The sequence below is a fragment of the Coturnix japonica genome, unplaced genomic scaffold (assembly GCF_054131305.1).
Source record: "Coturnix japonica strain WE unplaced genomic scaffold, WE-NBRP24 Scf089, whole genome shotgun sequence".
Classification (NCBI taxonomy): Eukaryota; Metazoa; Chordata; class Aves; order Galliformes; family Phasianidae; genus Coturnix; species Coturnix japonica.
This window is the reverse complement of record NW_028188992.1, coordinates 94,121-121,053: the sequence shown is the minus strand read 5'-3', so window position 1 is coordinate 121,053 and position 26,933 is coordinate 94,121. Positions and strand designations below refer to the sequence as shown.

Sequence of the window (26,933 nt, the reverse complement as noted above, 5' to 3'; positions counted from 1 at the left end):
TTAAATCCCAATTAATGGGGAATATTGGGGTCTACAGGTCAACGTGGTCATAATTAATCGATTAAATCCCAATTAATGGGGAATATTGGGGTCTACAGGTCAATATGGTCGTAATTAGTGGATTAAATCCCAATTAATGGGGAATATTGGGGTCTACAGGTCAATATAGTTGTAATTAGTGGATTAAATCCCAATTAATGGGGAATATTGGGGTCTACAGGTCAATATGGTCGTAATTAGTGGATTAAATCCCAATTAATGGGGAATATTGGGATCTACAGGTCAATATAGTTGTAATTAGTGGATTAAATCCCAATTAATGGGGAATATTGGGGTCTACAGACCAATGTGGTTGTAATTAGTGAGTTAAATCCCAATTAATGGGGAATATTGGGGTCTACAGGTCAATATGGTCATAATTATTGGATTAAATCCCAATTAATGGGGAATATTGGGGTCTACAGGTCAATATGGTCATAATTAGTGGATTAAATCCCAATTAATGGGGAATATTGGGGTCTACAGACCAATATGGTCATAATTAGTGGATTAAATCCCAATTAACGGGGAATATTGGGGTCTACAGGTCAACGTGGTCATAATTAGTGGATTAAATCCCAATTAATGGGGAATATTGGGGTCTACAGGTCAATATAGTCGTAATTAGTGGGTTAAATCCCAATTAATGGGGAATATTGGGGTCTACCGGTCAACGTGGTCATAATTAGTGGATTAAATCCCAATTAATGGGGAATATTGGGGTCTACAGGTCAATATGGTTATAATTAGTGGATTAAATCCCAGTTAATGGGGAATATTGGGGTCTACAGGTCAACGTGGTCATAATTAGTGGATTAAATCCCAATTAACGGGGAATATTGGGGTCTACAGGTCAATATGGTCATAATTAGTGGATTAAATCCCAATTAATGGGGAATATTGGGGTCTACAGGTCAATATGGTCGTAATTAGTGGGTTAAATCCCAATTAATGGGGAATATTGGGGTCTCTACAGGTCAGTGGGTCATAATTAGTGGGTTAAATCCCAATTAATGGGGAATATTGGGGTCTACAGGTCAATATGGTCGTCATTAGTGGATTAAATCCCAATTAATGGGGAATATTGGGGTCTACAGGTCAATGGGTCATAATTAGTGCATTAAATCTCAATTAATGGGGACTGTTGGGGTCTACAGACCAATGTGGTCATAATTAGTGGATTAAATCCCAATTAATTGGGAATATTGGGGTCTACAGGTCAATATGGTCATAATTAGTGGGTTAAATCCCAATTAACGGGGACTGTTGGGGTCTACAGGCCAATATGGTCATAATTAGTGGGTTAAATCCCAATTAATGGGGAATATTGGGGTCTACAGGTCAATGGGTCGTAATTAGTGGGTTAAATCCCAATTAATGGGGAATATTGGGGTCTACAGGTCAATATGGTCATAATTAGTGGGTTAAATCCCAATTAATGGGGAATATTGGGGTCTACAGGTCAATATGGTCGTAATTAGTGGATTAAATCCCAATTAATGGGGAATATTGGGGTCTAAGGTCATAATTAGTGGATTAAATCCCAATTAACGGGGTATATTCGGGTCTACAGGTCAATATGGTCGTAATTAGTGGGTTAAATCCCAATTAATGGGGAATATTGGGGTCTACGGGTCAATATGGTCGTAATTAGTGGGTTAAATCCCAATTAATGGGGAATATTGGGGTCTACAGATCAACACATTCCCTTTTCTCCTCCCATTGAGCGCCTCCAATCCCTCTGACCCCATAAAGGAGGTTCTGTTTCCATACCCACAGCCCCAATTCTGTGTGTTTTCAGCCCAAAACGTGACGGTGGAGGAGATCATCGCGGCCTACAAGCAGGCCTGCCAGAAGCTGAGCTGCAAGCAGATCCCCAAACTCCTCAAGCAGATCCAGGTAGAACACGAGGATCCCTAATTAGGGACGGTGTTAATTAGCATTAATTAACACCGTGTTTTGCCTAATTTCCCTTAATGATGTGCCTTGGGGTCGGGCTCGTTTGAGATGGAAACGTTCCCATATCTGCTCATCTCACCCCTAATTAAAACCCCATTTGAGAGCTTTGCTCGTTAGCAAACACGGCTGCTTTGGGATTTGCCCAATTTCTTGGGTTTTCACCTCATTTTAATGCTCCTTTTTTGGGGTTAAAATGCTGCATTTTGCTCTTTTCCAGGAATTTAAGGACCTGGCACCCAGGATAGATTGTTTGGATCTCAAAGGTGAGCGCCTCGTTCTTTATCATCCCACATTTGGGATTTCACCTTGTTGACCCCATAGTTGAGTGAAGCGCCCCACAACTTGCCCCAAAAAAACCTTTTTTAGGGGTTTTCTTGTCACCCTTTAAAAAAAGTTAAAAGTTTAAGGTTTTGTTCTCTCCATCTTTTACTTCTATTGTAGGATCCCATGGTTCCATGACCCCATAGATCCCACCCAACTATTATAGGATCCCATGGATCCAAGACCCCATAGATCCCACCCAACCCATCCATTATAGGATCCCATGGTTCCATGACCCCATAGATCCCCCCAACCATTATGGGATCCCATGGTTCCATGACCCCATAGGTCCCATTCAACACATCCGTTATAGGATCCCATGGTTCCATGACCCCATAGATCCCTTCCAACCCATTGTAGGATCCCATGGTTCCATGACCCCATAGATCCCACCCAACCATTATAGGATCCCGTGGTTCCATGACCCCATATATTCAACCGAACCATTATGGGATCCCATGGTTCCATGACCCCATATATCCAACCCAACCATTATAAGATCCCATGGTTCCATGATCCCATAGATCCAACCCAACCATTATAGGATCCCATGGTTCCATGACCCCATAGATCCCACCCAACCATTATAGGATCCCATGGTTCCATGACCCCATAGATCCCATTCAACCCATCCATTATAGGATCCCTTGGTGCCATGACCCCATAGATCCTTTCCAACCAATCCATTATAGGATCCCATGGTTCCATGACCCCATAGATCCCACCCAACCATTATAGGATCCAATGGTTCCATGACCCCATAGATCCCACCCAACCATTATAGGATCCCATGGTTCCATGACCCCATAGATCCAACCCAACCATTATAGGATCCCATGGTTCCATGACCCCATAGATCCTTTCCAACCAATCCATTATAGGATCCCATGGTTCCATGACCCCATAGGTCCCATTCAACCCATCCATTATAGGATCCCATGGTTCCATGACCCCATAGATCCCACCCAACCCATTGTAGGATCCCATAGTTCTATGACCCCATAGGATCCACCCAACACATCCACTATAGGATCCCATGGTTCCATGACCCCGTAGATCCCATCCAACCCATTATAGGATCCCGTGGTTCCATGACCCCATAGATCCAACCCAACCCAACCACCATTGGATCCCACAAGCTTTCCAGCCATATAACAACACATCCATCCATCTGGGTGATCCCTGAAGCCCCCTCCCCTCTTTTTACCCCCCAACCAACCATCCCCATTCCCCGGACACAACAAAAATGGACCTTTCCGTATCTAAATTCCCCAATTCCGCTGTTTTTTGCCCCAGGGGAGAAGCTGGACTACAAGGCCTGCGAGGCGCTGGAGGAGATTTTCAAGAGGCTGCAGTTCAAAATCGTTGACTTGGAACAAACGAGTTTGGATGAAGACGTGAGTGATGAGACCCAATTGGACCCAATGGGTTTTGGGGTCGGTTCCGATGGGGAATGAGGTTAAAAACCACGAGTCAGTCATTGGGTGTCTCAATGTGAAGGGAGATTTACCCCATTTTTTGTCGTTCTAATCCCTGATTTCCACCATTCCGCCCCATTTTGACCATTCTAAACCCAAATTTCCACCATTCCGCCCCATTTTGACCATTCTAATCCCTAATTTCCACCATTCTGCCCCATTTTGGCCATTCGAATCCCCATTTTGGCCATTCTAATCCCCAATTTCCACCATTCCTACCCATTTTGGCCATTCTGACCCCCAATTTCCACCATTCTGCCCCATTTTTTCCCATTCTAACCCCCAATTCCCACCATTCTGCCCCATTTTTTCCCATTCTAACCCCCAATTTCCAACATTCCGCCCCATTTAAGCCATTCTAATCCCCAATTTCCACTATTCTACCCCATTTTTAGCCATTCTAGTCCCTGATTTCCACCATTCTGCCCCATTTTTGGCCATTCTAATCCCCAATTCCCACAATTCCGCCCCATTTTTTCCCATTCTAACCCCAATTTCCACCATTTCACCCCATTTTTTCCCATTCTAATCCCCATTTTTCCCATTCTAACCCCAATTTCCACTATTCTGCCCCATTTTGTCCATTCTAATCCCCATTTTTTCCCATTCTAACCCCCAATTCCCACCATTCCGCCCCATTTTTTCCCATTCTAAGCCCCAATTCCCACCATTCCGCCCCATTTTTTCCCATTCTAACCCCAATTCCCACCATTCTGCCCCATTTTTCCCCATTCTAACCCCAATTTCCACCATTCCGCCCCATTTTTCCCATTCTAACCCCAATTCCCACCATTCCGCCCCATTTTTCCCATTCTAACCCCAATTTCCACCTTTCTGCCCCATTTTTCCCCATTCTAATCCCCATTTTTTCCCATTCTAACCCCCAATTTCCACCTTTCTGCCCCATTTTTCCCCATTCTAATCCCCATTTTTTCCCATTCTAACCCCCAATTTCCACCATTCCGCCCCATTTTTCCCCATTCTAACCCCCAATTTCCACCATTCTGCCCCATTTTGTCCATTCTGCCCCATTTTTTCACATTCTAACCCCCAATTTCCACCATTCTGCCCCATTTTGTCCATTCTAATCCCCATTTTTTCCCATTCTAACCCCCAGTTTCCACCATTCCGCCCCATTTTTTCCCATTCTAACCCCCAATTTTCACCTTTCCACCCCGTTTTTGCCATTCTGATTTCCATTTTTCACTATTTCGCCCCATTTTGGCCATTCTAATCCCCAAATTCCACCATTCTGCCCCATTTTGTCCATTCTAATCCCCATTTTTTCCCATTCTAACCCCAATTCCCACCATTCCGCCCCATTTTTTCCCATTCTAACCCCAATTCCCACCATTCCGCCCCATTTTTCCCATTCTAACCCCCATTTTTTCCCCATTCTAATCCCCAATTTCCACCTTTCTGCCCCATTTTTTGCCAATCTAATCCTTGATTTCTAACATTCCGCCCCATTTTTGGCCATTCTAACCCCCGATTTCCACCATTCCGCCCCATTTTTTCCCATTCTAACCCCCAATTTCCACCTTTCTGCCCCATTTTGTCCATTCTAATCCCCATTTTTTCCCATTCTAACCCCAATTTCCACCATTCTGCCCCATTTTGTCCATTCCGCCCCATTTTTTCCCATTCTAACCCCCAATTTCCACCTTTCCACCCCGTTTTTGCCATTCTGATTTCCATTTTTCACTATTTCGCCCCATTTTGGCCATTCTAATCCCCAAATTCCACCATTCTGCCCCGTTTTGTCCATTCTAATCCCCATTTTTTCCCATTCTAACCCCAATTTCCACCTTTCTGCCCCATTTTGGCCGTTCTAACCCCCAATTTCCACCATTCTGCCCCATTTTGTCCATTCTAATCCCCATTTTTTCCCATTCTAACCCCCAATTCCCACCATTCCGCCCCATTTTTCCCCATTCTAATCCCCATTTTTTCCCATTCTAACCCCAATTCCCACCATTCCGCCCCATTTTTCCCCATTCTAACCCCAATTCCCACTATTCCGCCCCATTTTTCCCATTCTAACCCCAATTTCCACCATTCCGCCCCATTTCTCCCCATTCTAACCCCAATTTCCACCTTTCTGCCCCATTTTCACCCCTATCTCCCTGTTCTCAGGGCGCCTCGGCGCTGTTTGACATGATCGAATACTACGAGTCGGCCACGCACCTCAACATCTCCTTCAACAAACACATCGGGACGCGGGGCTGGCAGGCGGCCGCGCACATGATGAGGAAGGTGGGTGCCATGGGACCCCGTGGGCCTGTGACCTGCAAGGACCTTTACAACCCTATAGGATCCCATGGGCCTGTGACCTGCAAGGACCTTTCCAACCCAACTATCATAGTATCCCATGGGCCTGTGACCTGCAAGGACCTTTACAACCCCATAGGAGCCCATGGTCGTGTGACCTGCAAGGACCTTTGTAGGATCCCATGGCTTTATCCCCTTCTAGGACCCTTCAAACCCTATAGGAGCCCATGGTCGTGTGACCTGCAAGGACCTTTCCAACCCTATAGGAGACCATGGGCCTGTGACCTGCAAGGACCTTTACAACCCTATAGGAGCCCAACCATTGTAGGAGCCCATGGTCGTGTGACCTTCAAGGACCTTTACAACCCTATAGGAGCCCACGGTCCTGTGATCTGCAAGGACCTTTACAACCCTATAGGAGCCCATGGTCGTGTGACCTGCAAGGACCTTTGTAGGATCCCATGGCTTTATCCCCTTCTAGGACCCTTCCAACCCTATAGGAGCCCACGGTCCTGTGACCTGCAAAGACCTTTCCAACCCTATAGGATCCCATGGTTGTGTGACCTGCAAGGACCTTTCCAACCCTATAGGAGCCCATGGTCCTGTGACCTGCAAGGTCCTTTCCAACCCCATAGGATCCCATGGTCGTGTGACCTGCAAGGACCTTTACAACCCTATAGGAGCCCATGGTTGTGTGACCTACAAGGACCTTTACAACCCTATAGGAGCCCTTTACAACCCAACCATTGTAGGATCCCATGGTCGTGTGACCTGCAAGGACCTTTACAACCCCATAGGATCCCATGGTCGTGTGACCTGCAAGGACCTTTGTAGGATCCCATGGCTTTATCCCCTTCTAGGACCCTTCAAACCCTATAGGAGCCCACAGTCGTGTGACCTGCAAGGACCTTTACAACCCTATAGGATCCCATGGTCGTGTGACCTGCAAGGACCTTTACAACCCTGTAGGAGCCCACAGTCCTGTGATCTTCAAGGACCTTTACAACCCTATAGGATCCCATGGGCCTGTGACCTGCAAGGACCTTTACAACCCCATAGGAGACCATGGTCATGTGACCTGCAAGGACCTTTCCAACCCTATAGGAGACCATGGTCGTGTGACCTGCAAGGACCTTTACAACCCTATAGGAGACCATGGTCGTGTGACCTGCAAGGACCTTTCCAACCCTATAGGAGACCATGGGCCTGTGACCTGCAAGGACCTTTGTAGGATCCCATGGCTTTATCCCCTTCTAGGACCCTTCCAACCCTATAGGAGCCCATGGTCGTGTGACCTGCAAGGACCTTTAAAACCCTATAGGAGCCCACAGTCCTGTGATCTGCAAGGACCTTTACAACCCTATAGGAGCCCATGGTTGTGTGACCTGCAAGGACCTTTCCAACCCAACCATTGTAGGATCCCATGGTCCTGTGATCTGCAAGGACCTTTACAACCCTGTAGGAGCCCATGGTCGTGTGACCTGCAAGGACCTTTGTAGGATCCCATGGCTTTATCCCCTTCTAGGACCCTTCCAACCCAACTATTATAGGATCCCATAGTTCTATGACCTTATAGGACCTTTCCAACCCAACCCCTATAGGACCCCATAGTTCTATGACCTTATAGGACCTTTCCAACCCAACTCCTATAGGATCCCATGGTTCTATGACCTTATAGGACCCCTGTATCCCCACATGGGGGTCCCATTACACCCCCTCCCCTATATCCCCTATAGACCAGCTGCCTTCAGTCCCTGGACCCATAGCTCTATGACCCTATAGTGTCCCTATTACACCCCCCTCCCCTATATCCCCTATAGACCAGCTGCCTTCAGTCCCTGGACCCATGGTTCTATGACCCCATAGGGTCCCATTACATCCCCTTCCCCTATTTCCCAATGGTTCTATGACCCCATATGGTCCCATTACATCCCCCTCCCCTATATCCCCCCCCACAGACCAGCTCCCTGCAGTCCCTGGACCCATGGCTTTATCCCCTTATAGGACCCATCCTCTATAGGATCCCATAGTTCTATGGCCTTATAGGACCCCCCCACCCCCATATTGGGGGTCCCATTACATCCCCCTCCCCTATTTCCCAATGGTTCTATGACCCCATAGGTACCCCCTATCCCCATATTGGGGGTCCCATTACACCCCCTCCCCTATTTCCCAATGGTTCTATGACCCTATAGGGTCCCATTGCAGCCCCCTCCCCTATATCCCAATGGTTCTATGACCCTATAGGGTCCCATTGCAGCCCCCTCCCCTATATCCCAATGGTTCTATGACCCTATAGGGTCCCATTGCAGCCCCCTCCCCTATTTCCCAATGGTTCTATGACCCTATAGGGTCCCATTACATCCCCCTCCCCTATATATCCCCCACAGACCAGCTCCCTGGACCCATGGCTTTATCCCCTATGGCTTTATCCCCTTCTAGGACCCAACCCCTATAGGATCCCATGTTTCTATGACCCCATAGGGTCCCATTACACCCCCCTCCCCTCTATCCCAATGGTTCTATGACCCTATAGGGTCCCTATTACACCCCTATATCCCCCCCCTATAGACCAGCTGCCTTCAGTCCCTGGACCCATGTTTCTATGACCCTATGGGTACCCCCTATCCCCATATTGGGGGTCCCTATTACACCCCCTCCCCTATATCCCAATGGTTCTATGACCCCATATGTCCCTATTACACCCCCCTCCCCTATATCCCAATGGTTCTATGACCCCATAGGGTCCCATTGCAGCCCCCTCCCCTATTTCCCAATGGTTCTATGACCCCATAGGGTCCCATTGCAGCCCCCTCCCCTATTTCCCAATGGTTCTATGACCCCATAGGTTCCCATTACATCCCCCTCCCCTATTTCCCCATGGTTCTATGACCCCCTATCCCCATATGGGGGTCCCATTACACCCCCTCCCCTATTTACCCCACAGACCAGCTGCCTCCATTCCCTGGACGCCCGTGGTTCTATGACCCCATAGGGTCCCATTACACCCCCTCCCCTATATCCCAATGGTTCTATGACCCCATAGGTTCCCATTACACCCCCTCCCCTATATATCCCCCCCTATAGACCAGCTGCCTTCAGTCCCTGGACCCATAGTTCTATGGACCCATGGTTCTATGACCCTATAGGTACCCCCTATCCCCATATTGGGGGTCCCATTTCATCCCCCTCCCCTATATCCCAATGGTTCTATGACCCTATATGGTCCCATTACATCCCCCTCCCCTATTTATCCCCTATAGACCAGCTGCCTGCAGTCCCTGGACCCATGGTTCTATGACCCTATATGTTCCCATTGCAGCCCCCTCCCCTATTTCCCAATGGTTCTATGACCCCATAGGGTCCCATTACACCCCCCTCCCCTCTATCCCCATAGACCAGCTGCCTCCATTCCCTGGACGCCCGTGGTTCTATGACCCCATAGGTTCCCATTACATCCCCCTCCCCTATTTCCCTATAGCTCTATGACCCCATATGTTCCCATTACACCCCTCCCCTATTTCCCCTATAGACCAGCTGCCTTCAGTCCCTGGACCCATAGTTCTATGGACCCATGGTTCTATGACCCTATAGGTACCCCCTATCCCCATACTGGGGGTCCCATTACACCCCCTCCCCTATTTCCCAATGGTTCTATGACCCCATAGGGTCCCATTACATCCCCCTCCCCTATTTATCCCCCATAGACCAGCTCCCTTCAGTCCCTGGACCCATGGTTCTATGACCCCCTATCCCCATATTGGGGGTCCCATTACACCCCCTCCCCTATATCCCCTATAGACCAGCTGCCTGCAGTCTCTGGACCCATGGCTTTATCCCCTTCTAGGACCCAACCCCTATAGGACCCCATAGTTCTATCCCCTTCTAGGACCCCTATCACTCAACCCCTATAGGACCCCATTGTTCTATGACCCTATAGGTACCCCCTATCCCCATATTGGGGGTCCCATTACACCCCCTCCCCTATATCCCCTATAGACCAGCTGCCTTCATTCCCTGGACGCCCATAGTTCTATGACCCCATAGGGTCCCATTACATCCCCCTCCCCTATATCCCAATGGTTCTATGACCCCATAGGTTCCCATTACATCCCCCTCCCCTATTTCCCAGTGGTTCTATGACCCTATAGGGTCCCATTACACCCCCCTCCCCTATTTCCCAATGGTTCTATGACCCTATAGGTACCCCCTACCCCCACATGGGGGTCCCATTACACCCCCTCCCCTATTTCCCAATGGTTCTATGACCCCATAGGTTCCCATTACACCCCCCTCCCCTATTTCCCAATGGTTCTATGACCCCATAGGTTCCCATTACACCCCCTCCCCTATATCCCCTATAGACCAGCTCCCTTCAGTCCCTGGACCCATGGCTTTATCCCCTTCTAGGACCCAACCCCTATAGGACCCCATAGCTCTATGACCCCATAGGGTCCCTATTACACCCCCCTCCCCTATATCCCAATGGTTCCATGACCCCATAGGTTCCCATTACACCCCCCTCCCCTATTTCCCAATGGTTCTATGACCCTATAGGGTCCCATTACACCCCCCTTCCCTATTTCCCAATGGTTCTATGACCCCATAGGTCCCATTACACCCCCTCCCCTATATCCCAATGGTTCTATGACCCCATAGGTCCCATTACACCCCCTCCCCTATATCCCAATGGTTCTATGACCCCATAGGGTCCCTATTACACCCCTATATCCCCCCCCATAGACCAGCTGCCTCCATTCCCTGGACGCCCGTGGTTCTATGACCCCATATGGTCCCTATTACACCCCTATATCCCCTATAGACCAGCTGCCTCCATTCCCTGGACGCCCGTGGTTCTATGACCCCATAGGTTCCCATTACATCCCCCTCCCCTATTTCCCAATGGTTCTATGACCCCATAGGTTCCCATTACACCCCCCTCCCCTATATCCCCCCATAGACCAGCTCCCTGCAGTCCCTGGACCCATGGTTCTATGACCCTATAGGTACCCCCTATCCCCATACTGGGGGTCCCATTACATCCCCCTCCCCTATTTCCCAATGGTTCTATGACCCCATAGGTCCCATTACACCCCCTCCCCTATATCCCAATGGTTCTATGACCCCATAGGTTCCCATTACATCCCCCTCCCCTATTTCCCAATGGTTCTATGACCCCATAGGTCCCATTACACCCCCCTCCCCTATATCCCAATGGCTCTATGACCCCATATGTTCCCATTACATCCCCCTCCCCTATTTCCCTATAGCTCTATGACCCCATATGTTCCCATTACACCCCTCCCCTATTTCTCCTATAGACCAGCTGCCTCCATTCCCTGGACGCCCGTGGTTCTATGACCCCATATGTTCCCATTACACCCCCTCCCCTATATCCCCTACAGACCAGCTGCCTCCATTCCCTGGACGCCCGTGGTTCTATGACCCCATATGTTCCCATTACACCCCTCTATCCCTATAGACCAGCTGCCTCCATTCCCTGGACGCCCGTGGTTCTATGACCCCATAGGGTCCCATTACACCCCCTCCCCTATTTCCCCCATAGACCAGCTGCCTCCATTCCCTGGACGCCCGTGGTTCTATGACCCCATAGGGTCCCATTACACCCCTATATCCCCTATAGACCAGCTGCCTCCATTCCCTGGATGCCCGTGGTTCTATGACCCCATATGTTCCCATTACACCCCTCTATCCCTATAGACCAGCTGCCTCCATTCCCTGGACGCCCGTGGTTCTATGACCCCATATGTTCCCATTACACCCCCTCCCCTATTTCCCTATAGCTCTATGACCCCATATGTTCCCATTACACCCCCTCCCCTATATCCCCCCCTACAGACCAGCTGCCTCCATTCCCTGGACGCCCATGGTTCTATGACCCCATATGTTCCCATTACACCCCTATATCCCCCATAGACCAGCTGCCTCCATTCCCTGGACGCCCGTGGTTCTATGACCCCATATGTTCCCATTACACCCCTATATCCCCTATTTCCCCTATAGACCAGCTGCCTCCATTCCCTGGACGCCCGTGGTTCTATGACCCCATATGTTCCCATTACACCCCCTCCCCTCTATCCTATAGACCAGCTGCCTCCATTCCCTGGACGCCCGTGGGACGCCGCTGCTGGAGCCGTCGGCGCCGTTTGTTGCTCGTGCTTTGAGGATCAGCAGCTCGTTGGTGGTGCTGCACCTGGAGAGCGCGAGTCTCAGCGGGCGGCCGCTCATGCTGCTGGGTGAGACACTAATTAACGTTAATTAACCCTAATTACCTTAATTAATTACCTTAATTAATGACATTAATGGCCACTCATGCTGCTGGGTGAGACATTAATTAACAGTAATTAACATTAATTAATGAGCCTATTGATCCTAATGACATTAATGGCCACTCATGCTGCTGGGTGAGACACTAATTAACCCTAATTAACCCTAATTAACATTAATTAATGAGCCTAATTAATGACCTTAATGGCCACTCATGCTGCTGGGTGAGACACTAATTAACCCTAATTAACCCTAATTAACATTAATTAATGAGCCTAATTAATGACCTTAATGGCCACTCATGCTGCTGGGTGAGACACTAATTAACCCTAATTAACCCTAATTAACATTAATTAATGACCTTAATGGCCACTCATGCTGCTGGGTGAGACATTAATTAACGTTAATTAATTACCTTAATTAATGAGCCTAATTAATGACCTTAATGGCCACTCATGCTGCTGGGTGAGACACCAATTAACACTAATTACCTTAATTAATGACCTTAATTAATGACATTAATGGCCACTCATGCTGCTGGGTGAGACACTAATTAACATTAATTAACAGTAATTAATGAGCCTAATTAATGACCTTAATGGCCACTCATGCTGCTGGGTGAGACACCAATTAACCCTAATTAACATTAATTACCTTAATTAATGACATTAATGGCCACTCATGCTGCTGGGTGAGACACTAATTAACCCTAATTAACATTAATTAATGACATTAATGGCCACTCATGCTGCTGGGTGAGACACTAATTAACCCTAATTAACCCTAATTAATTACCCTAATTAGTGACCCTAATGATCCTAATGAGACCCTAATGACATTAATAGCCACTCATGCTGCTGGGTGAGACACTAATTAACCCTAATTAACCCTAATTAACCCTAATTAACATTAATTACCTTAATTAATGACATTAATGGCCACTCATGCTGCTGGGTGAGACACTAATTAACGTTAATTAATTACCCTAATTAACATTAATTAATGACATTAATGGCCACTCATGCTGCTGGGTGAGATACCAATTAACGTTAATTAACTTAATTACCTTAATTAATGACCTTAATGGCCACTCATGCTGCTGGGTGAGACACTAATTAACACTAATTAACCCTAATTAATTACCCTAATTAGTGACCCTAATGATCCTAATGAGACCCTAATAGCCTTAATGGCCACTCATGCTGCTGGGTGAGACACTAATTAACGTTAATTAACATTAATTACCTTAATTAATGACCTTAATGGCCACTCATGCTGCTGGGTGAGACATTAATTAACGTTAATTAATGAGCCTAATTAACCTTAATGAGCCTAATTAATGACCTTAATGGCCACTCATGCTGCTGGGTGAGACACTAATTAACCCTAATTAACCCTAATTAACATTAATTAATGACCTTAATGGCCACTCATGCTGCTGGGTGAGACACTAATTAACGTTAATTAATTACCCTAATTAGTGACCCTAATGATCCTAATGAGACCCTAATGACATTAATGGCCACTCATGCTGCTGGGTGAGACACCAATTAACCCTAATTAACCTTAATTAATGACCTTAATGGCCACTCATGCTGCTGGGTGAGATATTAATTAACGTTAATTAACATTAATTAATTACCTTAATTAATGACATTAATGGCCACTCATGCTGCTGGGTGAGACACTAATTAACAGTAATTAATTACCTTAATTAATGACCTTAATGGCCACTCATGCTGCTGGGTGAGACACCAATTAACGTTAATTAATTACCCTAATTAATGACCCTAATGACCTTAATGGCCACTCATGCTGCTGGGTGAGACCATAATTAACATTAATTACCTTAATTAATGACCTTAATGGCCCCTCATGCTGCTGGGTGAGACCCCCACCCCAATGACCCTAATGATCCCAATGACCCTAATGACCCTGACCATAATGCCCCATTTTGGGTCAAATTCAGCCCCATTTTGGGTCAAATTCAGCCCCATTTTGGGTCAAATTCAGCCCATTTTGGGCCCATTTTGCCCCCAGCCCCATTTTGGGTCAAGACCAGCCACATTTTGGGTCAAAACCAGCCCCATTTTAGGTCGAAACCAGCCCATTTTGGGTCGAAATCAGCCCATTTTGGGTCAAAACCAGCCCATTTTGGGTTGAAACCAGCCCCAGCCCCATTTTGCGTTGAAACCAGCCCCATTTTGGGTCGAAACCAGCCTCATTTTGGATCGAAACCAGCTGCACTTTGGGTCAAAACCAGCCCCATTTTGGGTCAAATTCAGCCCATTTTGGGTCGAAATCAGCCCATTTTGGGGTCTGTTTTGCCCCCAGCCCCATTTTGGGTCGAAACCAGCCTCATTTTGGGTTGAAATCACCCACATTTTAGGTCAAAACCAGCCCATTTTGGGTCGAAATCAGCCCATTTTAGGTCAAAACCAGCCTCATTTTGGGTCAAAGCCAGCCCATTTTGGGTCGAAATCGGCCCCATTTTAGGTCGAAACCAGACCCAGCCCCATTTTGGGTCGAAACCAGCCTCATTTCGGGTTGAAATCACCCACATTTTAGGTCAAAACCAGCCCATTTTGGGTCAAAATCAGCCACATTTTGGGTCAAAACCAGCCCCATTTTGGGTCAAAACCAGCCCATTTTGTGTCGAAATCGGCCCCATTTTAGGTCGAAACCAGACCCAGCCCCATTTTGGGTCGAAACCAGCTGCACTTTGGGTCAAAACCAGCCCCATTTTGGGTCAAAAACAGCCCATTTTGGGTCAAATTCAGCCCCATTTTGGGTCTGTTTTGCCCCCAGCCCCATTTTGGGTCGAAACCAGCCTCATTTCGGGTTGAAATCACCCACATTTTAGGTCAAAACCAGCCCATTTTGGGTCGAAATCACCCCCATTTTAGGTCAAAACCAGCCCCATTTTGGGTCAAAACCAGCCCATTTTGAGTCAAATTCAGCCCCATTTTAGGTCGAAACCAGCCCCATTTTGGGTCGAAATCAGCCCTTTTGGGTCAAAACCAACCCATTTTGGGTTGAAATCTGCCCCATTTTGGGTTGAGATCAGCCCCATTTCGGGTTGAAATCACCCCCATTTTAGGTCAAAACCAGCCCATTTTGGGTCGAAACCAGCCCATTTTGAGTCAAATTCAGCCCCATTTTGGGTCGAAACCAGCCCCAGCCCCATTTTGGGTCGAAACCAGCCCATTTTGGGTCAAAGCCAGACCATTTGTGCCCTGAAGTTGAATCTGAACCCCAAACCCTCCCCTCATCCCATATCCAACCTATGGGGCACAAAGACCCTTTATCCCCCCTCTTCCCTTCCCCCTCATATCCCCATCCCCCCCAGCCCCATTTTGGGTCAAATTCAGCCCAATTTGGGTCGAATTCAGCCCCTTTTGGTCCCATTTTGCCCCCAGCCACAGCGCTGAAGATGAACGTGACGCTGCGTGTACCTGGCTGACCATAATGACCCTTTTTCACCCCATTCTGATCCTCTCAGCCCCACTTTCCTCCCCCCAGCACCCCCAGCCCAATTTTGGGTTAAAATCAGTCTCATTTTGGGTCAAAACCAGCCCCATTTTGGATTGAAACCAGCCCCAGCCCCATTTTGAGTCAAATTCAGCCCCATTTTGGGTCAAAACCAGCCCCAGCCCCATTTTGGGTCAAGACCAGCCACATTTTGGGTCAAAACCAGCCCCATTTTAGGTCAAAACCAGCCCATTTTGGGTCAAATTCAGCCCATTTTAGGTCAAAACCAGCCTCATTTTGGGTCAAAACCAGCCCATTTTGGGTCAAAATCGGCCCCATTTTAGGTCGAAACCAGCCCCAGCCCCATTTTGGGTCGAAACCAGCCCCATTTTGGGTCAAATTCAGCCCATTTTGGGTCAAATTCAGCCCATTTTGGGCCCATTTTGCCCCCAGCCCCATTTTGGGTCAAATTCAGCCCCTTTTGGGTCCGTTTTGCCCCCAGCCCCATTTTGGGTCGAAACCAGCCCCATTTTGGGTCAAAACCAGCCCATTTTGGGTCAAATTCAGCCCATTTTGGGTCCGTTTTGCCCCCAGCCCGATTTTGGGTCGAAATCACCCCCATTTTGGGTTGAAATCAGCCCATTTTGGGTCGAAATCGGCCCTTTTGGGTCAAATCCAGCCCATTTTGGTTCAAATTCAGCACCATTTTGGGTCAAATTCAGCCCCTTTTGGGCCCATTTTGCCCCCAGCCCCATTTTGGGTCGAAACCAGCCCATTTTGGGTCAAAACCAGCCCCATTTTAGGTCAAAACCAGCCCATTTTGGGTCGAAATCGGCCCCATTTTAGGTCGAAACCAGACCCAGCCCCATTTTGGATTGAAACCAGCCCCATTTTGGATTGAAACCAGCCCCATTTTGGGTCAAAACCAGCCCCATTTTGGGTTGAAACCAGCCCATTTTGGGTCAAAACCAGCCCCATTTTGGGTTGAAACCAGCCCCAGCCGCATTTTGGGTCGAACCCAGCCCATTTTGAGTTGAAACCAGCCCCATTTTGGGTCAAAACCAGCCCATTTTGAGTCAAATTCTGCCCCATTTTGGGTCAAAACCAGCCCCATTTTGGGTTGAAATCACCCACATTTTAGGTCAAAACCAGCCCATTTTGGGTCGAAACCAGCCCCAGCCCATTTTGGTCAAAACCAGCCCCATTTTAGATCGAAACGAGCCCATTTTGGGTCAAAACCAGCCCATTTTGGGTCCATTTTGCCCCCAGCCCCATTTTGGGTCAAAACCAGCCCAATTTGGGTCAAATTCAGCCCAATTTGGGTCAAATTCAGCCCATTTTGGGTCGAAATCAGCCCATTTTGGGTCTGTTTTGCCCCCAGCCCATTTTGGGTCAAATTCAGCCCATTTTGGGTCGAATTCAGCCCATTTTGGGTCAAATTCAGCCCGTTTTGGTCCCATTTTCCCCCAGCCACAGCGCTGAAGATGAACGTGACGCTGCGGGAGCTGTACCTGGCCGACAACAAACTCAACGGGCTCCAGGACGCGGCTCAGCTGGGAAACCTGCTGAAATTCAACTGCTGCATCCAGATCCTGGACCTGCGCAACAACCACATCCTGGACTCGGGTGGGTTGGGGATGGAATACCCCAAATTCACCCCAAAATAACCCAAAATCCCACCTAAAATACCACAAAATACCCCAATTCCCACCTAAAAACCCCAAAATACCCCAAAATCCCACCTAAAAACCCCAAAATACCCCAAAATACCACCTTAAAACCCCAAAATCCCACCTTAAAACCCCAAAATCCCACCTAAAAACCCCAAAAAGCCCCAAAATCCCACCCAGAAATACCCCAAATCCCACCTAAAAACCCCAAAATACCCCAAAATCCCACCTAAAAACCCCAAAATACACCAAAATGCCACCCAGAAATACCCCAAATCCCACCTAAAAACCCCCAAATCCCAACCAAAATAACCCCAAATCCCACCCAGATATACCCCAAATCCCACCCAAAACCCCCAAATCCCACCCAGAAATAACCCAAATCCCACCTAAAAACCCCAAAAAACCCCAAAATCCCACCCAGAAATACCCCAAATCCCCTCAACAACCACATCCTGGACTCGGGTGGGTTGGGGATGGAATAACCCCAAAATTCAACCCAAAATACCCCAAATAGCACCTAAAAACCCCAAAATCCCACCCAGAAATACCCCAAATCCCACTGAAATGTGACCCCAAATCCCACCCAGATATGACCCCAAATCAACCCTAAATCTCATCCCAAACACCCCCAAATCCCATCCAGGTATCCCCCAAATCCCCCCAACAACCACATCCTGGACTCGGGTGGGTTGGGGATGGAATAACCCAAATTCAACCCAAAATAACCCAAAATACCACCTTAAAACCCCAAAATACCCCAAAATCCCACCTAAAAACCCCAAAATACCCCAAATCCCACCCAAAAACCCCCAAATACCACCTAAAAACCCCCAAGTACCCCAAAATCACACCTAAAAACCCCAAAATTCCACCCAGAAATACCCCAAATCCCACCTAAAAACCCCCAAACCCCACCCAAAACCCCAAAAACCCATCCAGAAATACCCCAAATCACCCCAACAACCACATCCTGGACTCGGGTGGGTTGGGGATGGAATAACCCCAAAATTCAACCCAAAATACACCAAAATCCCACCTAAAAACCCCAAAAAACCCCAAAATCACACATAAAAACCCCAAAATCCCACCCAGAAATACCCCAAATCCCACCTAAAAACCCCCAAATCCCAACCAAAACCCCAAAATCCCACCCAGAAATACCACAAAATACCCCAAAATCCCACCCAGAAATACCCCAAATCCCCCCAACAACCACATCCTGGACTCGGGTGGGTTGGGGATGGAATAACCCTAATTCACCCCAAAATAACCCAAAATTCACCCCAAAATACCCCAAATCCCATCTAAAAACCCAGAAAAACCACCAAATCCCATGCAGAAATACCCCAAATCCCACCTAAAAACCCCAAAATACCCCAAAATCCCACCTAAAAACCCCAAAATACACCAAAATCCCACCTAAAATACCACAAAATACCCCAAAATCCCACCTAAAAAACCCCAAAATACCCCAAAATCCCACCTAAAAACCCCAAAATACCCCAAAATTCCACCTAAAAACCCCAAAATACCCCAAAATACCACCTAAAAACCCCAAAATACCCCAAAACTCCACCTATAAACCCCAAAATACCCCAAAATCCCACCTAAAAACCCCAAAATACCCCAAAATCACACCTAAAATACCACAAAATACCCCAATTCCGACCTAAAAACCCCAAAAAACCCCAAAATCCCACCCAAATATCCCCCAAATCCCCCCAACAACCACATCCTGGACTCGGGTGGGTTGGGGATGGAATAACCCAAATTCAACCCAAAATAACCCAAAATTCACCCCAAAACACCCCAAAATTCCACCTAAAAACCCCAAAATACCCCAAAATCCCACCTAAAAAACCCAAAATCCCACCTAAAAACCCCAGAATCCCACCCAAAACCCCAAAATCCCACCCAGAAATGCCCCAAATCCCACCCTAATCCCACCCAAGTATCCCCCCAACAACCACATCCTGGACTCGGGTGGGTTGGGGATGGAATACCCCAAATTCAACCCAAAATAACCTAAATCCCACCTAAAATACCACAAAATACCCCAAAATCCCACCTAAAAACCCAAAAATACCCCAAAATCCCACCTAAAAACCCCAAAATCCCACCCAGAAATACCCCAAATCCCCCCCAACAACCACATCCTGGACTCGGGTGGGTTGGGGATGGAATAACCCAAATTCACCCCAAAATAACCCAAAATTCACCCCAAAATACCCCAAAATACCACCTAAAAACCGCAAAAAAACCCAAAATCCCACCCAGAAATACCCCAAATCACCCCTAAATCCTGCCCTGATGTGACCCCAAATCCCCAAATCTGACCCCAAATCTCAGCCTCAAAATCCCCCAAATCTGACCCTAAAACCCCCAAATCTGAACCTAAATCCCCTCAAATTTCAGCCCCAAATCCCCCAAATCTGATCCTAAAACCCCACAAATCTCAGTCCAAATCCCCCCAAATTTCAGCCCCAAATCCCCTAAATTTGATCCCAAATCCCCCAAATCTGACCCTAAAACCCCTCAAATCTCAGCCCCAAATCCCCCAAATCTCAGCCCAAATCTGACCCCAAATCCCCCAAATCTGACCCCAAAATTTTAGCCCCAAATTCCCCAAATCTGATCCTAAAACCCCACAAATCTCAGCCCAAATCTGATCCCAAATCCCTCAAATCTGACCCCAAATCCCCCAAATCTGAGCCCAAATCTCAGCCCAAATCTCAGCCCCAAATCCCCCAAATCTCAGCCCAAATCTGACCCCTAATTTCAGCCCCAAATCCCCCAAATCTGATCCTAAAACCCCCCAAATTTCAGCCCAAATATCCCCAAATTTGATCCCAAATCTCCTAAATATGATTCCAAATCTTCCCAAATCTGGTCCCAAATCCCCTAAATTTGTTCCCAAATCTTCCCAAATCTGATCCCCAAATCCCCCAAATCTGATCCCAAATCCCCCCAAACCTGGTCCTAAGTCTCCCAAAACTGATCCCAAATCCCTCAAATCTGAGCCCAAATCCCCCCTAATTTCAGCCCAAATTCCCCCAAATCAGATCCTAAAATCCCCCAAAATTTCAACCCCAAATCCCCCAAATCTGAGCCCAAATTTCAGTCTTATTCCCCCAAATCTGACCCCAAATCTCAGCCCCAAATCCCCCAAATCTGATCCCAAACCCCCCAAATCTGACCCCAAATCCCCCTAGATCTCAGCCCCAAATCCCCCATATCTCAGCCCAAATCTGACCTCAAATCTCAGCCCCAAATCCCCTAAATCTGATCCTAAAAGCCCCAAAATCTCAGCCCAAATCTGATCCCAAATCCCCCCAAATCTGACCCTAAAACCCCCAAATCTGAGCCTAAATCCCCTCAAATCTCAACCCCAAATCCCCTAAATCTCAGCCCTAATCTGACCCTAAATCTCAGCCCCAAATCCCCCAAAATCTGATCCTAAAACCCCACAAATCTCAGCCCAAATCTGACCCCAAATCCCCCAAATCTGAGCCTAAATCCCCCCAAATCTCATTCTCAAATCCCCCATATCTCAGCCCAAATCTCAGCCCCAAATCCCCTAAATCTCAGCCCAAATCTGAGTCCAAAATTCAGCCCAAATCCCCCAAATCTGATCCTAAAACCCCACAAATCTCAGCCCAAATCTGATCCCAAATCCCCCCAAATCTCAGCCCCAAATCCCCCAAATCTGACCCCAAATCTCCCCTAATTTCAGTCCCAAATCTCCCAAATCTGACCCCAAATCCCCCCAAATCTCAGCCCCAAATCCCCCAAATCTGATCCTAAAACCCCAAAATCTCAGCCCAAATCTGATCCCAAATCCCCCAAATCTCAGCCCCAGATCCCCCAAATCTCAGCACAAATCTGACCCCAAATCCCCCAAATCTGACCCTAAAACCCCCCAAATCTGAGCCTAAATCCCCCCAAATCTCAGCCTCAAATTCCCCATATCTCAGCCCAAATCTCAGCCCCAAATCCCCTAAATCTGACCCTAAAATCCCCCAAATCTGATCCCAAATCCCCCCATTCTCAGCCCAAATCCCCTAAATCTGATCCCAAATCCCCCCAAATCTGGTCCTAAGTCCCCCAAAACTGATCCCAAATCCCCCAAATCTGACCCCAAATCCCCCCAAATCTCAACCCCAAATCCCCCAAATCTGAGCCCAAATTTGAGTCTTATTCCCCCAAATCTCAGCCCTAAATCCCCTAAATCTCAGTCCAAATCTGATCCCAAATCCCCCAAATCTGACCCCAAATCTCAGCACCAAATCTCCTAAATCTGATCCTAAAACCCTACAAATCTCAGCCCAAATCTGACCCCAAATCCCCCAAATCTGACCCTAAAGCCCCCCAAATCTGAGCCTAAATCCCCCCAAATCTCAGCCTCAAATCCCCCATATCTCAGCCCAAATCTCAGCCCCAAATCCCCCAAATCTGACCCCAAATCCCCCATATCTCAGCCCAAATCTGACCTCAAATCTCAGCCCCAAATCCCCTAAATCTGATCCTAAAAGCCCCAAAATCTCAGCCCAAATCTGATCCCAAATCCCCCAAATCTCAGCCCCAAATCCCCCAAATCTGATCCCAAATCTGAGCCCAAATCCCCCAAATCTGATCCCAAATCCCCCCAAATCTCAGCCCCAAATCCCCCAAATCTGACCCCAAATCTCCCCTAATTTCAGTCCCAAATCTCCCAAAACTGAGTCCAAATCATCCCAAATCTCAGCCCAAATCTGACCCCAAATCTCCCCTAATTTCAACCCAAATCCCCCATATTTCAGCTCAAATCTGACCCCAAATCCCCCCAAATTTCAGCCCCAAATCCCCTAAATTTGATCCCAAATCCCCCAAATCTGACCCTAAAACCCCTCAAATCTGACCCCAAATCCCCCAAATCTCAGCCCAAATCTGACCCTAAATCTCAGCCCCAAATCCCCCAAATCTGACCCTAAAACCCCCCAAATCTGAGCCTAAATCCCCCCAAATCTCAGCCTCAAATCCCCCATATCTCAGCCCAAATCTCAGCCCCAAATCCCCTAAATCTCAGCCCAAATCTGACCCCAAATTTTAGCCCCAAATCCCCCAAATCTGACCCTAAAACCCCTCAAATCTGATCCCAAATCCCCCAGATCTCAGCCCAAATCTGACCCCAAATCTCAGCCCCAAATCCCTCAAATCTGACCCCAAATCTCAGCCCCATTAATGGGGTTTTTCCATCCGCCCCCTCCTTCCTGCTCCCACCCCACAATCAGCTCAGAGGTTGTTAATTAACACAGGAGACTCATTGCAACTCCTTCATTAATTGGGTGGTTAATTAGGGGTTACTTCATTAAAGGGACCAGTCATTAACGAGGTGGGGCAGCTGTGGGGTGTCATTGCTATGGGGTGTTATGGGGTGTTATGGGGTGTCAGTGCTATGGGGTGTTATGGGGTGTCAGTGCTATGGGGTGTTATGGGGTGTTATGGGGTGTCATTGCTATGGGGTGTCATTGTTATGGGGTGTCAGTGCTATGGGGTGTCAGTGCTATGGGGTGTTATGGGGTGTTATGGGGTGTCAGTGCTATGGGGTGTTATGGGGTGTCTATGGGGTGTTATGGGGTGTCAGTGTTATGGGGTGTCAGTGCTATGGGGTGCTATGGGGTGTCAATGCTATGGGGTGTTATGGGGTGTCTATGGGGTGTTATGGGGTGTCAGTGTTATGGGGTGTCAGTGCTATGGGGTGTCAGTGCTATGGGGTGCTATGGGGTGTCAATGCTATGGGGTGTTATGGGGTGGCTATGGGGTGTTATGGGGTGTCTATGGGGTGTTATGGGGTGTCAGTGTTATGGGGTGTCAGTGTTATGGGGTGTCAGTGCTATGGGGTGTTATGGGGTGTCAGTGTTATGGGGTGTTATGGGGTGTCAATGCTATGGGGTGTCATTGCTATGGGGTGTTATGGGGTGTCAGTGTTATGGGGTGTCAGTGCTATGGGGTGTTATGGGGTGTCAATGCTATGGGGTGTTATGGGGTGTTATGGGGTGTCAGTGCTATGGGGTGTTATGGGGTGTCAGTGCTATGGGGTGTCAGTGCTATGGGGTGTTATGGGGTGTCTATGGGGTGTTATGGGGTGTTATGGGGTGTCAGTGCTATGGGGTGTTATGGGGTGTTATGGGGTGTTATGGGGTGTTATGGGGTGTCAGTGCTATGGGGTGTTATGGGGTGTCAGTGCTATGGGGTGTCATTGTTATGGGGTGTCAGTGCTATGGGGTGTTATGGGGTGTCAGTGCTATGGGGTGTCAGTGCTATGGGGTGTTATGGGGTGTCAGTGCTATGGGGTGTTATGGGGTGTCAGTGTTATGGGGTGTCAGTGCTATGGGGTGTTATGGGGTGTCATTGTTATGGGGTGGGGTGGGGTGGGATGGTTCATATCCTGCCTCAGCTCCACCGTCACCCCAAGACCCCATAAAAACCCCCTAAAATCCCCCCCAAAATCCCCCAAATCCCCCCCAAAATCAGCCCCGAATCCTGCCCCCAAATCCCCTCAATCTATCCCAAAATCCCCCCCAAACCCCCCAGTTCTGTCCCACATTGTCCCCCAGCCCCACATCATCTCCCCAACCCCATATAGTCCCCCCAGCCCCACATCACCCCCCCCAGCCCCCAGCCCCACATTGTCCCCCAACCCCATATAGTCCCCCAGCCCCTTTTTGTCCCCCAGCCCCACACCACCTCCCACCCCAGCCATTGCTTGCCCCACATCACGCCCCCTCCCAGCCCCACATCCTCCCCCCAACCCCATATAGTCCCCCCAGTCCCACAACCTCATCCCAGCCCCATATAATCCTCCCAGCCCCCCATCACCCTCCCAGCCCCACATCCTCCCCCGAGCCCCACATCCCTCCCAGCCCCACTTTATCCCCCAGCCCCACATCAACTCCCCAGCCCCACATCATCCCCCTCAACCCCATATAGTCCCCCCAGCCCCCAGCCCCACATCCTCCCCCCAACCCCACATCCCCATCCATTCCTTGCCCCACATCATCCCCCAGCCCCACATCCAGTCCCTTGTTGTCCCCCAGTCCCACATCCTCCCCCCAGGCCACTCAGCCCCACATTGTACCCCCAGCCCCACACTGTACCCCCAGCCCCACATCCTCCCCTGAGCCCCATATCACCCCCAGCCCCACATCCCCCCAGCCCCACATCCAGCCCCACACTTTACCCCCAGCCCCACATCAGCCCCCAGCCCCCAGCCCCACATCCTCCGTCCCAGCCCCACATCGTCCCCCAGCCCCACATTGTCCTGAAGCCCCTTTTAGTCCCCCAGCCCCACATCACCCCCCACCCCATCCATTCCTTGCCCCACATCCGCCCCAGCCCCACATCCATCACCCCCCCCAGCCCCCAGCCCCACTTTATCCCCCAGCCCCACATCACCCCCCCAGCCCCACACTTTATCCCTCAACCCCACATTCCCCCCAGCCCCACATCACCCCCTCCCGTCCCCAGCCCCACATCACCCCCCCAGCCCCACATCTTCCTCCCAGCCCCACATCAGCCCCACATCCCCCCCAGCCCCACTTACTCCGTCCCAGCCCCACATCGTCCCCCAGCCCCACATCACCCCCCCAGCCCCCAGCCCCACATCCTCCCTTGAGCCCCATATCACCCCCAGCCCCACATCCTCCATCCCAGCCCCACATCCCAGCCCCACATAATCCTCCTAGCTCCACACTGTACCCCCAGCCCCACATCCCCCCCAGCCCCACACTTTACTCCCCAGCCCCACATCCTCCCCTGAGCCCCATATCACCCCCAGCCCCACATCCCAGCCCCACATCACCCCCCCAGCCCCACACCATCCCCATTGTTGTGCCCCCCAGGTGTGGCGTACCTGTGCGAGGGGCTCCGTGAGCAGCGCCGTGGGCCTGAGCCCCATATCACCCCCAGCCCCACATCCCAGCCCCACATCCCAGCCCCACACTTTACCCCCCAGCCCCACATCAGCCCCACATCCCAGCCCCACATCAGCCCCACATCCCTCCAGCCCCACATCCTCCTCCCAGCCCCACATCAGCCCCACATCCCCATCCCTTCCTTGCCCCACATCAGCCCCCCCAGTCCCCAGCCCCACATCCCAGCCCCACATCCTCCCCATTGTTGCCCCTATCCCCAGGCGTGGCGTACCTGTGCGAGGGGCTCCGTGAGCAGCGCCATGGGCCTGAGCCCCATATCACCCCCAGCCCCACATCAGCCCCACATCACCCCCCCAGCCCCACATCCTCCCCAGCCCCACACTGTACCCCCAGCCCCACATCCTGCATCCCAGCCCCACATCCCAGCCCCACATCAGCCCCACATCCCAGCCCCACATCCTCCTCTGAGCCCCATATCCCCCCCAGCCCCACATCCCAGCCCCACATCCCAGCCCCACATCCTCCCCTGAGCCCCATATCACCCCCAGCCCCACATCCCAGCCCCACATCCCCCCCAGCCCCACATCAGCCCCACATCCCAGCCCCACATCCCAGCCCCACATCCCCCCCATTGTTCCCCCAGGCGTGGCGTACCTGTGTGAGGGTCTCCGTGAGCAGCGCCGGGGGCTGGTGACGTTGGTGCTTTGGAACAACCAGGTGACGCAGGCGGGGACGGCGTATCTGGGGGTCACGCTGGTGAGTGACCCCAAAGTGACCCCAAAGTGACCCCAACCTGACCCCTGTGTGACCCCAACCTGACCCCAAAGTGACCCCTATGTGACCCCAACGTGACCCCAGTGTGACCCCGATGTGACCCCAATGTGACCCCAAAGTAACCCCATTGTGACCCTTATGTGACCTTAATGTGACCCCAATGTGACCCCAAAGTGACCCTAATGTGACCCGAACCTGAACCCAATGTGACCCCAATGTGACCCCTAATGTGACCCCAACCAACATGACCCCAAAGTGACCCTAAAGTGTGACCTGTGTGACCCCAACCTGACCCTAATGTGACCCCCAAGTGACCCTAATGTGTGACCTGTGTGACCCCTAAGTGACCCCAATGTGACCCTTATGTGACCTTAATGTGACCCCAATGTGACCCCAATGTGGCCCTAATGTGACCCCATAGTGACCCCATAGTGACCCCAATGTGACCCTAAAGTGACCCCTAATGTGACCCTAATGTGACCCTAATGTGACCCTAAAGTGACCCTAAAGTGACCTCAAATTGACCCCAATGTGACCCCAATGTGACCCTAAAGTGACCCCTAATGTGACCCTGATGTGACCCCAATGTGACCCCATAGTGTCCCTAATGTGTCCCTAAAGTGTCCCCATAGACCCCGTTAACCCCACTGACCCCATAGACCCCATAGACCCCATTATTCCCATTACCCCCATTGCCCCCCATTGCCCTCCATGTCCCCATTGCCCCCATAGCCCCCATTGCCCCC

General features: G+C 49.6%; 1 protein-coding gene across 11 annotated transcripts in view; it reads left to right on the top strand.

Moving 5' to 3' along the window:
• The window catches only part of LOC107307183 (uncharacterized), a 42,906-nt gene that overhangs the window by 4,442 nt on the left and 11,531 nt on the right, over positions 1-26,933 (top strand). For 9 of the 11 annotated variants that reach the window (XR_014941519.1, XR_014941518.1, XR_014941516.1 and 6 more), the window contains exons 3-9: positions 1,841-1,938; positions 2,216-2,261; positions 3,616-3,716; positions 5,934-6,053; positions 12,175-12,325; positions 17,298-17,453; positions 26,057-26,169. Coding sequence is in view for 3 of the 11 variants with exons in the window: in XM_085534617.1 (XP_085390743.1) it covers positions 1,841-1,938; positions 2,216-2,261; positions 3,616-3,716; positions 5,934-6,053; positions 12,175-12,325; positions 17,298-17,453; positions 26,057-26,169 (785 nt within the window). In the remaining 8 variants the exon portion in view is untranslated. Of the gene's footprint in view, positions 1-1,840; positions 1,939-2,215; positions 2,262-3,615; positions 3,717-5,933; positions 6,054-12,174; positions 12,326-14,160; positions 14,179-17,297; positions 17,454-17,836; positions 19,667-26,056; positions 26,170-26,933 lie in introns of those variants that run through there. The other 2 variants (XM_085534618.1, XM_085534620.1) reach the window with 2 other exon arrangements.